Source organism: Microtus oregoni, unplaced genomic scaffold (genome assembly GCF_018167655.1).
Source record: "Microtus oregoni isolate MIOR12 unplaced genomic scaffold, Mior012 000016F_ref0000370, whole genome shotgun sequence".
Classification (NCBI taxonomy): Eukaryota; Metazoa; Chordata; class Mammalia; order Rodentia; family Cricetidae; genus Microtus; species Microtus oregoni.
The window spans coordinates 41580710-41597079 of NW_024543075.1; the positions used below are offsets into that span (position 1 = coordinate 41580710).

Here is a 16370-nt window from a genome sequence, read left to right on the forward strand (position 1 = left end):
GGTTTGTTGGATCTGATAGGATTGATTGGAGCTTAAGCCCCAGAAGGCCCTTTAATGGGAGAGCTTGGCAGCCTTTCCTTTACTGTCAGGAAGGTGAGATCGTAATTTATTAAGAATCCGTCATTGTATACATAGAGCTTGTGGTCCCAAGGACAGTAATTGATGCCTTGCAGTGTTTCCAACATCTTGTCCAACAGGATGCTGAGTTGGTGTTCCTGACTGGTGGCCGTGTCATAAGCATAAAAGATCTCCTCTTGATGTGTGCTTAGCGAGCGTAAAGCATAGAGCACCCCACAGGCCATGAAGGCCCCTGAAAGAGAAGGCTTGTACTGGCTAGTATACCAGGTCTGCTCAACTTCTAGGGTGCTGTCATTGAGACGACTTATTACCAGGTTACCCTTGCTCTCTTCTGTGGCATAGAGCACCCACAGCCCCTTCTCGTCACCGGCAAAATCTAAGGTAGTCCATGGCACAGCAGCATAGGAGAAGCGGTTGTTGTAGGTGGCACCAGGCAATGGACGTCGCAGCACCAGGGTGTTGGAAGAAAGGTCCACCTTGGCCATGTCTCCTGTGCCGTAGTAGTTAAAGTACATGAAGTTCTTGTAGACGGTGTTGCCACTGCCATCACCATAGCCCATCTTCCACTGCTCATAGTGCTTCAGAACCACCAGGTCACCATAGGATTTGTACAACCGGTAGTAATCAAAGTACCTAGGCCAAGAACCCCACACAGTAGAACCATTAAGTGACAGCAGCAATAAGTACTAAAGAACAATGAAAATGATAGTGGGGCATCTGTAACACAACCCCTATAATCAAGCCCAGGGAACGCAGCAGAAGTGGGGGTGGAAAGATTAAGTGTAACAGCCAAAGGACCCTGAGCAGTGCTGTGTCTTCTAGACATGATAGGAATGTCTCACCCACGAGCTCACAATAGTATGGTGACCTACATAAGACCTGCACTAGATCAATAGATGACTCAGCATAGATGTGGGAAATATTTAGGAGGTCTTAACCCTAGGTGGAGAGTTACAAGCACTTCACAGCTGTGTGGAGGGAAGGAGCATCTGTTTTCCTCCTAATAGATTGCCCATGCCCTTATGGTCAGTCCAACACACGTGTACATGTGGGAAAAACTCCCTGGACTCAGACTGTGTGAGTATGTAAGTGTGTGTGTGATAGTATGAGAGTGTGTGTGAGTACGTCTGAATGTATGTTTATGTATGCATGTGTGTCTGTGTGTGTGTAATTACAGAAGAGAGTGTGTATGAGCGCGTGTGTGTGTGAGTACGTCTGAATGTATGTTTATGTATGCATGTGTGTCTGTGTGTGTGTAATTACAGAAGAGAGTGTGTATGAGCGTGTGTGTGTGTATGTCTGAATGTATGTTTATGTATGCATGTGTGTCTGTGTGTGTGTAATTACAGAAGAGAGTGTGTATGAGCATGTGTGTGTGTGAGTACGTCTGAGTGTATGTTTATGTATGCATGTGTGTCTGTGTGTGTGTAATTACAGAAGAGAGTGTGTATGAGCGTGTGTGTGTGTACGTCTGAATGTATGTTTATGTATGCATGTGTGTCTGTGTGTGTGTAATTACAGAAGAGTGTGTGTATGAGCGTGTGTGTGTGAGTATGTGTAATTATAGAAGAAAGTGTGTTAGTGTGTGTGTATGTATGTGTAATTACAGAAGAAGAGGACATAAATATTAAGGTGCAATATGGGGGTGAATCAGGTAGGGAGGATGAGCATCATGAAAATACATTGTCCTTTGCTATGAAATGCTCAAACACACAAAAAAAAGAGAACTGGGAAAGCAATTTAGAGTAGCAACTTTGGGGTCAAATGGTATTTTCATTCCATCTCCTACATATTGTATACTATGTTGAAATAAATAACCATTTTGAAAAGCAACAGCCACACTGTTGCTAGCCAGTGGACAGGTCTGCCAGACAGAAACTTAGCAAGAAATAAGGGAACTAACAGATTTTGTAACTCAAATGAACTTATTAGATATCTTTAGAACATTATACCCGAATACAAAATAATATGCCTCTTCTCAGTACCTCATGAGACATTCTCTAAAACTGACCACATACTCAGTCACAAAGCAAATATCAATAGATATAAAAAATTGGAATAATCCCCTGTATCTTATTGGATCACCATCACATGTTAGAATATAACAATAGCACCAAGTACAGAAAGCCTACAAACTCATAGAAACTGAACAATGCTCAACTTATCCACAACTGGGTCAAGGAAGAAATAAAGAAAGAAATTAAACCTTCCTAGAATTCAATGAAAATGAATGTAAAACATACTCCAACTTATGGTACATTCTGAAAGCAGGGCAAAGAAAAATTCATAGCACTAAATGCCTTCATGAATAATTTGGCAAGATCTCATACTAGTGACTTAACAAAACAGCTAAATGCTCTAGAAGAAAAACACGCAAACACACTCAAAACAAGTAGAAGACAGGAAATAATCAAATTGAGGGCTGAAGTCAACAAAATAGACACACACAAAAAAACAATATAAGGAATCAATGAGACAAAGAGCTGGTTCTTTGAGAAAATCAACAAGATAGACAAACCCTTATCCAAACTAATATAAAAACAGAGAGAGAATATGCAAATTAACAAAATTAGAAATGAGAAGGGGGACATAACAAGAGACACAGAGGAAATCCAGAGAATCATCAAGTCATACTTCAAAAGCCTGAACTCCATAAAACTGAAAACTCTAAAAGAAATTGACAATTTTCTGTATAGGTACCACATACCAAAATTAACTCAAGACCAGATACACAGTTTAAATAAACCTATAACCCCTAAGGAAATAGAAGAAGTCATTTAAAGTTTCACAACAACAACAACAACAAAAAGCAAACCAGGGACAGATTGTTTCAGTGCAGAATTCTAACAAAATTTCAAAGAGCTATTATCAATATTTTTCAAATTATTCCACACAATAGAAATGGAAGGAACATTCCCAAACTTCATGAGGGTACAGTTACCCTGATACCCAAGCCACAAAAAGATTTAACAAAGAAAGAGAATTTCAGACCAATTTCCCTTATGAACCTTGATTCAAAAATTTTCAGTAATATACTGGCAACACGAATCCAAGAACACATTAAAAAAACAAAAAACAAAACCAATCATTCATCATTGTCAAGTAGGCTTCAACCCAGAAATGCAGGGATAGCTCAACATATGAAAATTTGTCAATGTAATCTACCATATGAACAAACTGAAAGAAAGAAAAAACCCACATGATGATCTCATTTCATACTGAAAAAGCTTTCCACAAAATCCAATACCCCATCATGATAAAGGTCTTGGAGAGATCAGGGAGACAAGGAAAATACATAAACATAATAAAGACAATTTACTGCAAGCCAACAATCAACATCAAACTAAATGAAGAGAAACTCAAAGCAATCCAATAAAATCAGAAACAAAACAAAACTGTCCACTTTCCATATCTATTCAGTATAACACTCAGAATTCTAGCCAAAGCAATAAGCAACAAAAGGAGATCAAAGGGATACAAATTGGAAATGAAGAAATTGAACTTTTGCTATTTGCCATGATAGTACTCATTAGCGACCTCAAAAATTCTACCAGTAAACACCTAAAATTGATAAATACCTTCAGTAATGTGATGGGATACAAGACTAACTAAAAAAAATAAAATAAAATCACCATCCTATAAACAAATGATAAATGGGGTGAAAAATGTCAGAGAAATATCACCCTTTACAATAGTCACAAGTAATAAAGAATACCTTGGGGCAACTCTAACCAAACAAGGGAAAGACCTGATGACAAGAACTTCATGTCTTTGAGGAAAGAAATTGAAGACAATATCACAAAATGGAACTATCTCCCACACTCTTGAATGGGTTGGAACAACATAGTAAAAATGTTCATGTTGCCAAAAGCAATCTACAGATTCAGTGCAATCCCTATCAAAATCCTAACACAATTCTTCACAGACCTCGAACTATAATAATAAAAACAGCTTGATATTTGCATAAAAAGAAATATGTGGATTAATGGAATCAAACTGAGGACTCTGACACTAATCCACACACCTGTGAACACCCGATTTTTGACAAAGAAGCAAAATTGTACAATGGAAAAAAGAAAGCAGCCTCAACAAATGGTGCTGGCTTAACCGAATGATGGCATGTGGAAGAGTGCAAATAAGTTAATGTCTAGCACCACGCACAAAGCTCAAGTCCAAGTGGATTAAAGACTTCAACGAAAATTTAGTTACACTGAACCTCATACAAGAGAAACTGGGAAATCGCCTTGGATGCATTGGCACAGGAGACCACTTCCTTAATATAACACCAGTAGCACAGACACTGAGAACAACATTAAAAAATGGGACCTCTCGAAACTGAGAAGCTTCCATAGGGCAAAAAATATAGTAAATAAAATGACAGCATACCGAATGGGAAAAGATCTTCAACAACCCCACATCTGACAGAGGACTGATCTCCAAATATATAAAGAACTGAAGAAACCAGACATCAAACTCCTAAATAACTCAATTTAAAAATAGGGTACAGAACTAAACTGAGAATTCTCAACAGAAGAAACTCAAATGGCCAAAAGACGTTGAAGGAATTGCTCAACATTCTTAATCATTAGGGTAATGCACATCAAAATGACTCTGAGATATCATCTCACACCTGTCCGAATGACTTAGATAAAAACACTGATGACAGCTTAAGTTGGAGAGGATGTGGAGTAAGGGAAACACTTCTTCACTGCAGGTGGGAGTACAGACTATACAGTCGCTTAGGAAATCAGTATGGCAGTTTTTCAGAAAATTGTGAATCAATCTCCCCCAAGACTCAGCAATACCTCTCTTGAGCCAAAGTATGCTCAATCATACCCCAAGAACACTTTCTCTAATATTTTCATAGCAGCATTATTCAAAACAGCCAGAACCTGGAAACAACCTAGATGCCCCTCAGCCGAAAAATGATTGAAGAAAATGTGATACATTTACACAATGAAGTATTACTCATTTCCTAGGAAGATGAAATAGGTAAGATCTCCTGGGTAACCTGGAGGGAAGGGGAAGGAGTGGGGGATGAGAATAAGAGGGAACAGGATGGTCGAGTTGTGGGAGAGACAGAGAAGGAGAACAGTGAAAGAAATATCTTGAGAGAGGGAGCCAATTTGGGGTTAGGGAGAAACCTATTACTAGAGAAATTACCAAGAATCCACAAAGATGACCCCAGTTAAGACTCCTTGCAAAAAAAAAAAACAAAAAAAAAAACTGATCACCAAAACAAATAATGCAATAAAAAAATGGAGTACAGTGTTAAACAGAGAACTCTCAACAGAGGAATCTAAAAGACACTTTAGGAAATGCTAAACATCCTTAGCCATCAGAGAAATGCAAATCAAAACAATTCTGAGATTCCATCTTACAAATGAAAGAATACCCAAGATCAAAAACACTGATGACAACTTATGCTGGACAGGTTGTGGGGTAAAGGGAGCACTCCTGCATTGCAGGGGGTACAGCCCTTTGGATAACAGTATGGTGATTTCTCAGAAAATTAGGAAAAAAAACCTTCCTCAATACCCAGCAATACCACTTTTGGTACATATGCAAAAGATGCTCAATCATACCACAAGGACATGTGCTCAACTATGTTCATAGGAGCATTGTTTCTCATAGCCAGAACCTGAAAACAACCTAAATGCCCCTTGACCAAAGATTGGATAAGGAAAATGTGATACATTTACACAACGGAGTACTACACAACAGAAAAAAAAATAACGACATCTTGACTTTTGCAGGCAAATGGAAGGAGCTAAAAACCACCATTTTGATTGAGGTAACCCAGACCCAGAAAGACAATTATCACATGTACTCACTCATAAATGGCTTTTAAACATAAAGCAAAGAAAACCAGTCTACAAATCACAAACCTGGAGAATTGTACAGACAACAGTGAAGACCCTAAGAGAGACATACATGGATCTAATCTACATGGGAAATAGAAAAAGACAAGATCTCCTGAGTAAACTGGGAGCGTGGGGACCTTGGGGGAGGATTGAAAGGGAGGAGAGAGGCAGGGAAGGGAGCAGAGAAAAATGTAGAGCTCAATAAAAATAAATTAAAATGAATTATTAAAAGAAGACTCCTTGCAGTAGTGGAGAGGTTGCCTGAACTGGCCTTCCCCAGTAATCAGATTGATAACCATCCTAATTGTCATCATAGGACCTTCATCTAGTAAGTGATGAAAAGATAAGCAGAGATCCACAGCCAAGCCCTAGGCCTAGCTCCTGGAGTCCAGTCAAAAAGAGGGAAGATGGATAACATCAGCAAAGGGGTCAAGATCATGATGGGGAAAAACCACAGAGACAGCTGACCTGATCTAGTGGGAGCTCATGGACTCTGAACTGACATCTGGGGAACCTGCATGGGACCAAACTAGGCCCTCTGAAATTGGGTAACAGTTGTGTGGCTTGGTCTATTTATGTGTCCCCTGGCAGTAAGATCAGAATTTATCCCTGATGAATGAACTGGCTGTTGGAGCCCATTCACTATGGTGGGTTACCTTGCTCAGTCATGATGTAGTGGGGAGGGGCTTAGTCCTGCCTCAAATTGATCTGCCAGGATTTGTTGACTGTCCATGGGATCTCTGAGAAGTGGATCAGGTGTGTGGAGGAAGGGGAGACAACTGTGGTTGTTATTTAAAATGAATAAAAACCTTTTAAAAAAAGAATCAGTGCTAGGGCTACTAAGAAGCCTGTCAGGACCAGGCTAAAGTACATATGGGATGGACCCAGGTACATAAAGTTTGTCATCCAGGACTCACCTGCCATCAGCACGCAGGGGAGACACCCAGTAAAGGGCAGAAACTGGGTTGGGTGCTGAGTCTCGGCCCCAGGCACCTACTTTGTATGATAAACCCCTCCAGTTGAGCTTCAGCACAATGGGTCTGCTCACTTTCTGTAGGCCTCCATGAGTGCAGGAACCTACAGGGCAGTGCAAGCGAGATATGAGCTAGCTACAAAGCATATAATCCACTGATGCAGAGGATGGAGTGTAATCAGTACATGTGTGCTTGAGAACATGTTCATGCAACTGCATGCATAATCATATAAATAGACTGATTTTGCATGGATAGAGATGAATGCATGTGCCTGGCTATTAGATGTATAAATGACTGCATATGTGGATATGTCCATGAGAAGATACCAGTTTTGGTACAATCAGAAAACTGAAGACTTATTCCTTAGCAAGACCTACTGGCCTCCCAATCGTCCCTAAGGCTACTGTAGCAATCACGCATTTGGCCCAGTAAATAGAGAAAATCTTGGGGAATTCAGTCTGTGAACTCACCCGGAGCCAGGGGTGGACCAGGGTGTCTGGAAGACTGTTCCTGTTCCTTCTCCCTCTCACACTCACTTAGTCGTCCCTCAAGGACGTCCACCTCCTGTTGGAGAGCACGAAAGCTTCGGAAGTCTGCGTTAGCCAGAAGCTTCAGGCTCAGACTGGCATTAGTGACCTGAGGGAATGAGATCCCAGGAATGTGGATCACAGGGTGTCCTCAAGCTAAACTGGCACTCTTGATTTTCTGGGTTAGGCGTCTTCTCCAGAAAGAAGAGGTTTGGGGAAGTGTCTATCATAGCTAATCAGGTAAGAAAGGAGGGTGTGAGAGGAAGGGGAAGGGGGAGCACTTTGATCCCTCTACACACCTGGTTCCGGAGTTGGTGGAGGAGCTCCGGGGCCCCGCTGACACCTGCCTTGACCTGAAGCTGGGCTATCAACTCCTGTGCACGTTCCAGTTCTAGGTGTAGCAGGTTGAACGCTGGGTTGTCATATTGGGACCCAGTGACACCAGGATTCCTGGACTCCAGCATGTGACTCACCTCCAAAGTCTGACTGTCTTGGTCTTCAGTGGTAGGTGCACACTCCTTGGCCTGGGCATGAAGGACGGGCATATTGTTCCTCCAGATGTCAAGGAGCCCTACTCTTCTCATCCACTGACATCCACCTTCTGTCTATCACTTTATTTAACAGTAGTAATAACTCAACTTCCTATCTGAGAACACTCAGGTCCCTGTTTCTCTGAAGGAAAGAAAATACCAACTATACTATTCATAGAACCTTTAGAGTCACCCACCCCTTAGGACTAGCACAAGAGATAAACAATACCAGCTTCCAGTCTGGCCATATATCATGAAGCTTCCCAAGGAGTCCAGCAAGTAAGGTTTGCTAGACCATTAGCAACACTGAACTACAGATATAGTATTTCACCCCACCGTTCCACGTGGCACCTCTAGTTCAGTTCATTATGGCAAATCTGCTCTTTGATCCTCCACATTGATCATCCTGCGTTCAACCCTTTGATTAGATGATATGCATGTCTGTGTTTCCCCCGTCTTGTTTTTCAATGGATCTACAATCAGTATTTTATCTATCAATGTAAGAAGCTCCTATAAACATCATAAGCCATGCTTTACTATGGGAAACATTAAGAATAGTACCAAATTTCCCTTTCTTTCTTAGGTTTGATCTCAAATCCAGGGAATCATTGCCATGGAGTCACGACTAAACTGAAGTCAGTAAAAGATGGTCTTGCAACTGCCCCATCTCCAGCACTCACTCACCTTGGACAGCTGTTGTTCATACTTGCCAATGAGATCCTGTAGTGTATTCTGTAGCTGTTCCAGCTGCTGCAGGAATACCGAGTTGTTGGGCAGATGGACCACACACTGGAAAGTGCCACTCTCATCCGTGGAATTGAACGCATTTCTCACCAACTGCAAAATCAGGGTCAAAGGCATACTGAGGGCAACGAAGCACACTGGATCATTATAGGCTATTTGCAAAAGCAAGTCAGGGAGAGAGGCCAGCTCTGCTGTGGGGTGGTGGGGAACACTATGAATCTTACTGCCTGCTGAGGGATCCCTGTGTTGGGAGTTTGAGTTACTTTAATTTGCCAACAATGAAGCTTCAGTCCTCTCCTAACTTCTGTTAGTTGACCACTCACTCTTACCCTGAATCATGTATTGAGTGCACATAGTGATATTCCATTTGCATTTTAATAAATAAAGCTTGCCTGAAAATCAGAGAGTATAACAGGTGCACTGGTCAGCTTTACAGACTAGGCTGGCTTTGAACTCTTTACACGCAGTGGTGGCGAGGGCCTTTGATCCCAGCACTCAGGATCTGTGTGAGTTCATGGCCAGCCTGGTCTGTAGGGCACCAGTGGGGCTGTTTTACTCTCCGGCCTTCAGGCAAGCTTCATTTCTTGAAATACAAATGAAATATCTCTACTATAAGTGCAGATAGCTACACTCCACAATTTATATTTCTTTCAGAAAAAACACCGAGGCAGGCTTACGGAGCTTCAGTTGTCAACAAAACCTCTACAACCCCTACAACAAAGTTCTCTACAAGCTCAGCCTCTCCTGAAGGAAGCATGTAGAGAGAGTTCATAATCATCAAGAGAAGCAGCAGGAGGAGTCCACATCTGGATCCAGAGCTAACACTCACAAGAACATTTCTTGAGGTGAGTGGGGATCCAGGAATTTCAGTTGAAAAACACAAGGGTCTGAGATTAAAAGAATCTTATAAAATCATGTAACTAATAATTAACAAGGCTGGGAACTTCTCCAAAGTTAGGTATTTATTCCAAATCTTATGCTCTTATTTCAAAGGCATCCACACAGCTCTAAACTATGATGGAATGGGTCAACATAAGCACGAAGGTGAAGGCAAGAAGGAGCTCCCTTGTCTCAGTGAACCAGAGCAAGAGTGGGGCAACTCTAAGGCTAAGAGACACATAAGTTGAATTCGTCTTACCCTTGCATAACATGGTTTGCTCACAGCCAGTTCAAATCCACTTATTCTAGAGCTACATTTTCTATTTCCCCTCATATTGCATATGTAATCTCTCTGTGTCCCAGTACCTTCACATGGGTAGTAATAGAAATTGTAGCATTTTCTCTATTGTTTTACTTCAAGGATGGTAAGTAGATGGACAGAGAGACAGACAGATAGATAAGATAGACAGGTGGAGAGAGCACTTGAGATAGTGCCTGCCTTCTTAGAGTCGCTTAGATGTGCTATTGTAGTTCATTAATTCTTTCTCAATTTCACTTTGAAGCTGAATAAGTTAGCACTCTTAGAAATTCCTTCTAAATTTTAGATTATGACCATGGTACTAACTGGGGTTTATATATGATCCCTGTACTTCTCTGAGAAGCTTTACCTCCCCTGTATGTTTTTGAGTTCTAATACCCAGAGCTTACACTGGCTATGTCTTCAACCTAATAAGGCCACTTAATCTATAATGCCCTGGGCTGACCATCCCATCCTCATCACCAACATCTTTATCACAGGAAGAGTATACGCATGTGGTGGTAAAAAACAAGGACTTGTAACATCAGAACATACAGTTCTCCCCCCTCCTCTCTCTCTCCCCCTCCTCTCATCTTATGCCCATACTATCCAACAGATATCCAACCAACAAAATGGCATCCCATCCATCATCATCTCTCCTCCAGTTTTCTCTGTCTTTACTCTTGCCGCAGACCTGGGAATGAGAACGGAAGAAAGCGGCCAGCCTAAAACATAGAACTATCTCTCCTACATGATACCTTCACCCTTTGCCTGTACCTGAGGCTGTCCTGGAAGTGCCAGGAGCAGCAGAAAAGGGGCCAAAAGAGCTAGGTCAGAGTGCATCTTGGTCCAGCTGTAGGTATGGGCTAAGTCCCTAGACTACCCTGAGCTTTTATTTCCATTGCCAATGAATAGTCTCAGTAGGAGGTGACAAAGATTTCAACATCCAAAAAAGCTAAGCTATGTGTAGGATCTTGAAGTTGGGAAAGGGGATCAGAAAAAACTGGCAACTTCAAACATGGGTGGAAGTGTATTTCTTCTATGAAAACAGGGTTGCCCTCATCCATCCCAAACAGAGATCTGTTCCTGCCTTGCCAGGCCCTCCTACACAAATAGATTAAAACAAACCTGAGAGATCTGGCAGACCTTGGGAAGGGTCCCTTTCAAAGAGGATTATGGTCTTTCATCAATTTTCAGAGAGGGAGGAAGGCTCTAGAAGGAAATGCAACCTAACCTGTTCAACCTAAGGGCAGAAGCCATTTACTTAACCACTTAATCATGTCCCTTGAAAAGAGGCCAAAGTGTGCCCCTGGGGGAAATGCAAACATCACAGCACTATTTTGCCCTGTTACAAACCTTCTTTAGCGAGCTGCCTCCTCCACTCTCCTGGGTACTCTAAACATTTTTACTCTACTCCCCTCCAGATGCTCCCCTGGTATCGCTACTCCAAATGCACCCAGCCTCTGCTGTCTGTGTGCTAAGAAGCCTCCATGCCTCCAGCAGCAGGAGGCTATCAGGCCTCAAGTTCTCCGGCCTCTCAAGCAGATATTCCTATGGAGAAGGAAGAGTTTGGTTCCTAAGACCTGGACGAGAAATCACAGCTCAGGGCTCTCTCTTTTGGCTATCCAAAATCTCTCCCACCCTCTCTTTTTTTAAGCCATCTTACTGGAGTACCTATTTCTCAAGCAATGTGGACTATCATTTGGTCATGTGCCTCAGAGATGCTACATTTCCCAGAAAGGTTGCCGTAAAGGGCTAATCATTCCACTCTTATTCTGTTATGACTTCTGTTGCTTCCCTATTTCTCACAGTTCCCCTAAATCCAGACACTGCAGCACTTAGTACCAGGGCCCTCAACTACTCACTCATCCTTTTAGAGCCTGCCTGTGCTGTACACCTGTTTTAACAAGGCGCATGAAATCTCCCACTTCCCATTCTAGAAAGACTTCAAGAGCTGTGGTACATATAATTATGGGGAATTGCATTACTTTGCAATATAGGAAAATCTCAATAAGGTTATATTTTATCTTGGCTGACATTCTGCACTCAAAACCAACATACATAAGGTACATTCTCCATCAAGTCCTGTATTTTCATCCGGGAATCACAGAGGTTGTTAAGACAACCTCTGGTTATCTTGGGAGTTTATTTGAAAATCAAATATGCACATGATATGAAAGCATCTAGAATCAGGGTTCAAATGGGTGTCACTAGCGCTGTGTTTCATGGGAGAACAGATGGAAGGAAGGCTGAGTAGGAGAATAGCCAGGGAAAGGAGCATGAGATTGAGCTGTAGCCTTTCTCGCATCCTAGCAACTATATCTAGCAAATGACATATGGTAAAAAGCAGGAACTTCCTCAGACTCTTATCCGAAACAGGAACCCTCTCGTGGATGCTCTTGCTGTACTGCCACCTCAGCAGCTCTGGAGCTCAAGGTATTAGCCACCCAGATCAAAGCCGAGTTTTCAAAGCTCTGCACCTTATACTATCTATGCTATGCTATGCTACACTACACTATGAATACTATACTATATTATACTATACTGTACGATACTATTCTATTCCTCCAGCTCTTCCTGTCTTCATCCCTTCAGCAGACATGGAATTCTTGCTTAGCACCAGATGCCTTACAAAGAAACCACACTGAGCCACATTAGACCAATCTGAGTGTGTGAGAATGATGGAGAAAGACCATAGTCTTGCAGATGTTTCCTGGGCCCCCTTGTGGGTCACTGAAGGGCCCAAGCTCTTCTATACCTTAGTAACTTGTCACTGGAAGTCAAAACAGATGTGTAAGGAGAGGACTGTGCTGGTGAAGCTGGGTAGGGAGAGGTCAGTTTGCAGTACTCTGCCTGCCTACATGTTGGGAATAGGTCGTATGGTCATGGCCCCACCTGATTGCAGATGATGTCAACACTTGTGTTCACACAGATACAGTGTGTGGCACAGCTGGCATGTCGGTGCCCACCTTTCTCGCCCTTTGAAGCAAATGTCTAAGTCTCTGAGTGATCTGCTTTGTGCGCACTCCATAGACCACAGGATTAAGTGCTGGAGGAACTACCACGTAGAGATTAGCCAATAAAATATGGATGTGGCCAGGAACTGTGTGGTGGCCAAAACGGTGAGCCAGGAAGGAAAAGAGAGCAGGTGTGTAGAAGAGAACAATGACACCAGCATGGGCCCCACATGTACCCAAGGTCTTGTAGCGGGCACCGGGGGATGGCAGGCGACAGACGGCACGGAGTATAAGGGCATAGGAAGCACCTATGAGCCCTAGGTCCAGGGCTGGAGAGAGCAGTGTGGTAGCCAGTCCATACCAGATGTTGGGACGTGTGTCGCCACATGCGAGACGAGCCACACCCATGTGCTCGCAGTATGTGTGAGGCAAGGCCCGATGCCCACAGTAAGGGAGTCTCTGCAGAAGGACCACAGGGGGTGCCATGACACAGGCGCCACGCGTCACAGCTGCTACAGCCACCATGCCCACCACACGCTGGCTCAGCAGAGCCCCATAGCGTAGAGGCTGGCAGATGGCCACATAGCGGTCCACTGCCATGGCCAGCAGCACTGAGGACTCAGCAATGAAGGCCACGTGAGCAACAAAGAGCTGAGCTAAACAGCCGGCAAAGGAGATTTCATCCGACAAGCCCCAGAGCACAGCTAGGGCTTTAGGCACCGTGGATGTTGCCAGAATCAAGTCAGCGGCTGCCAGAAGCCCAAGAAGCTGGTACATGGGAGCCTGGAGGGTTTTGTCCACTGCCACCAGCCCCAGGAGAAGTGTATTCCCTACCAAAGATGCCAGGTACAGCAGGCATACGGGCACAGCAATCCAGGCATGCAGGCCCTCCAGTCCTGGCACACCCAGCAGGATAAAGGGCCCGGGCCCAGAAACTGTCTGATTGAGGCTGAGGAGTGCAGAATCCAGCTCCATCTTCTGCTTCCACCTGGCTCTGTCCCTGCAGGGCATAAAGGAGGTCTGTGAGGGCGACCGTAGTGCTCTGGAGAGTTGGGTGAGGGAAGGGAAGGGATAAGCTGTTACAGCTGGCATTTCCTTTCTGATCACTATGCCATGGACTGCTGTGCTAACAATAGAGTTCCCAACAGTATTGGGGATTTGTTATCATTTTCATATGCTGAATCAAAGAATTTGGCATCTATGCAGTCAACAGACGCCCAGTCACACAGTGAAGGGTAGAGTTAGGATTTGAGTCAAGTCTCATCTGCTTAAACGCTGTGCGTTTTTGAGTGTACTTTACTCTCTGAATGGAATGCTCCTGCATCTGCCCAGAACTGAGAGGAAGGCATTCTTCTAGGTAGCATACTGTGTCTTCCTTCCACCCCAGGGAAACGCGTGTGAGAATGGTCAGGGTGAAGGAGACAGGGTGTGTCTCTTCCAATCCATTCCCTGATGAATGCTAGGGTGAAGCTCCTGCCTATGATGCTTTTCCCAGAAACTCATCCAGATGTTACGCCCATCCCACTCTGTACAGGGTGCTTTCCCACTACCAGGACATTTGCCCCTCTAGTTCCCTTCCACAACAGCTCTAAGGACCTGATTTTGTGCAATGTAATTCTTTCTCTGATCAGTATTGACATCAGAGATTCCCCAAATCCCACTTTACGGTTCCTGTCTCCTCTCTCCTTTGTCCATGGGAAGAAACTATGCACTCTCTGGGCTCCGTTCTGGGAAATCTGGTGCCATTAAGAATATAGACCACTGGCTTTGTGGGAGCCTAGGCAGTTTGGACACTTACCTTACTAGACCTGGATGGAGGTGGGCGGTCCTTGGACTACCCACAGGTCAGGGAACCCTGATTGCTCTTCGAGCTGATGAGGGAGGGGGACTTGATAGGGGGAGGGGGAGGGAAATGGGAGGCGGTGGCGGGGAGGAGGCAGAAATCCTTAATAAATAAATAAATTTAAAAAAAAAGAATATAGACCATTAGGTCTGGGGAAGCAGCAAGAGGGATTGGGGCAGGGTGCCTTCATAACAGTGGAGTGAGTGGTCAAATTAAGATGGTGGTACTGAGCTGGGCAGTGGTGTCAGACGCCTTTAATCCCAGCACTCGGGAGGGAGAGGCTGGTGGATCTCTGTGAGTTCAAGGCCAGCATGGGAAACAGGGCAAATTTCTGAATAGGATTCAAAGCTAAAGAGAAACCCTGTTTAGAAAAACAAAACAAAACAGAAAATGTTGGTAGAGGGAGAGAACTGGGTGGGGTCTGTGACCCTGGCTGGCCTTGAACTGACTGAGATCCAGTGCTGCCTCCAGACAGAAGAGCTAAACTTGTAATCTTAGCACTCTGGAGGTTGAGGCAGGAAGACTATGAGTTCTAAATCACCATAGGAATCCTCTGACACCAACAGCAATACACCACACCACACCCCGGATGAAAGAATTGCAGAATAGGATTCTTTGTTCTCTACCTGAAGACCACAGTCTTGTCACTCAGTTTCTTGAAAGGTACAGTCTGGCAGTCTAAGCTGGTCTGATAGACTGTTAATCTGCGGACTGTGAAACCTGGGCTAAGTGACCAGATAACACCTTAGCAGAGTTGTGAATTCAGCAGAGCTATTTCCGGGGCCTTTACTCATCGGGACAGCCTCCCACAGAACATAGATTAAACCCACACTAGACCTTCCCACATGGGAGTCGCTGAGTAGCAATCAGAACTTCCTTCTGGAAGGCGATTTGTTTGCTAAGTGAAAGGGTCTAGCATCACCATTTACCATGGGGCCCCATAGCGTCCTCTGGATACAGAGAACACCTTGGCTGGGCTCCCTCATACAAAACAGAATGCTAAAGACATAAGCTATCACTTCCTCAGTAGTTGGGAACACCTGCCCCAAACCACAGGATAAGAGCAACCTGTAACCAGGTGGGGCCCCTCAAGAAAGTCCTGTGCTCAGGGTGAGAGCTTTATCAGATCACATCCTGTTGGCACCTTTCCAAGGACAACTGCTTTAGACTCTTCAAAACCATAGCACGTAGGTCTCCTTCCATTTCCCTCTATGCACCAAGTGAAGATGGGGAGATGGAAGCTGGGGACCCTCCTCGCATTCTCTAGAACAGAATTCTCAATCTTCCCTATGCTGTGACCCTTTAATACAGTTCCTCGAGTTGTTGTGAACTCTACAATAATAAATTATTTTCATTGCTACTTCATAAATGTACATTTGCCACTGTTGTGAGTCATACTGTAAATATCTGTGTTTTCTGGTGTGAAAGGGTCATTTATAGGGTTGTGACTCTCAGGTTAAGAACCACTGTTAGAGCCTTACTTTTGCTCTATGCCTGACTCTGTAGGCAGCACTGTCATCTTCTCATTTTCTGCCTGCCTGCTCTGTTCTCGTAATGTCCTGAGACCTAAGCCCACATGGGGAGTTCAGCAAGGGGCATGCAGAGGGAGGAGAGAAACAGCAGTGATCTCCCATAGCTCCCAGGACTAGACTGGCTCTGGGCTGGTCCAGAGTCCA

General features: G+C 43.9%; 2 protein-coding genes across 2 annotated transcripts; both read right to left on the reverse strand.

Moving 5' to 3' along the window:
• Positions 1-32: 32 nt before the first annotated feature.
• Positions 33-10737, reverse strand: LOC121457471 (olfactomedin-4-like). The gene is made up of 6 exons (XM_041666159.1): positions 10672-10737; positions 8658-8810; positions 7743-7967; positions 7387-7552; positions 6860-7019; positions 33-711 (listed from the first exon to the last, which is right to left on the reverse strand). Exons 1-6 carry the CDS (start codon positions 10735-10737, stop codon positions 33-35), a joined length of 1449 nt encoding a protein of 482 aa, XP_041522093.1.
• A 2081-nt stretch (positions 10738-12818) lies between these two features.
• LOC121457395 (olfactory receptor 52D1-like) lies at positions 12819-13826 on the reverse strand. Its single transcript, XM_041666065.1, has one exon. It carries the CDS (start codon positions 13824-13826, stop codon positions 12819-12821), a length of 1008 nt encoding a protein of 335 aa, XP_041521999.1.
• Between the last annotated feature and the right edge of the window lie 2544 nt (positions 13827-16370).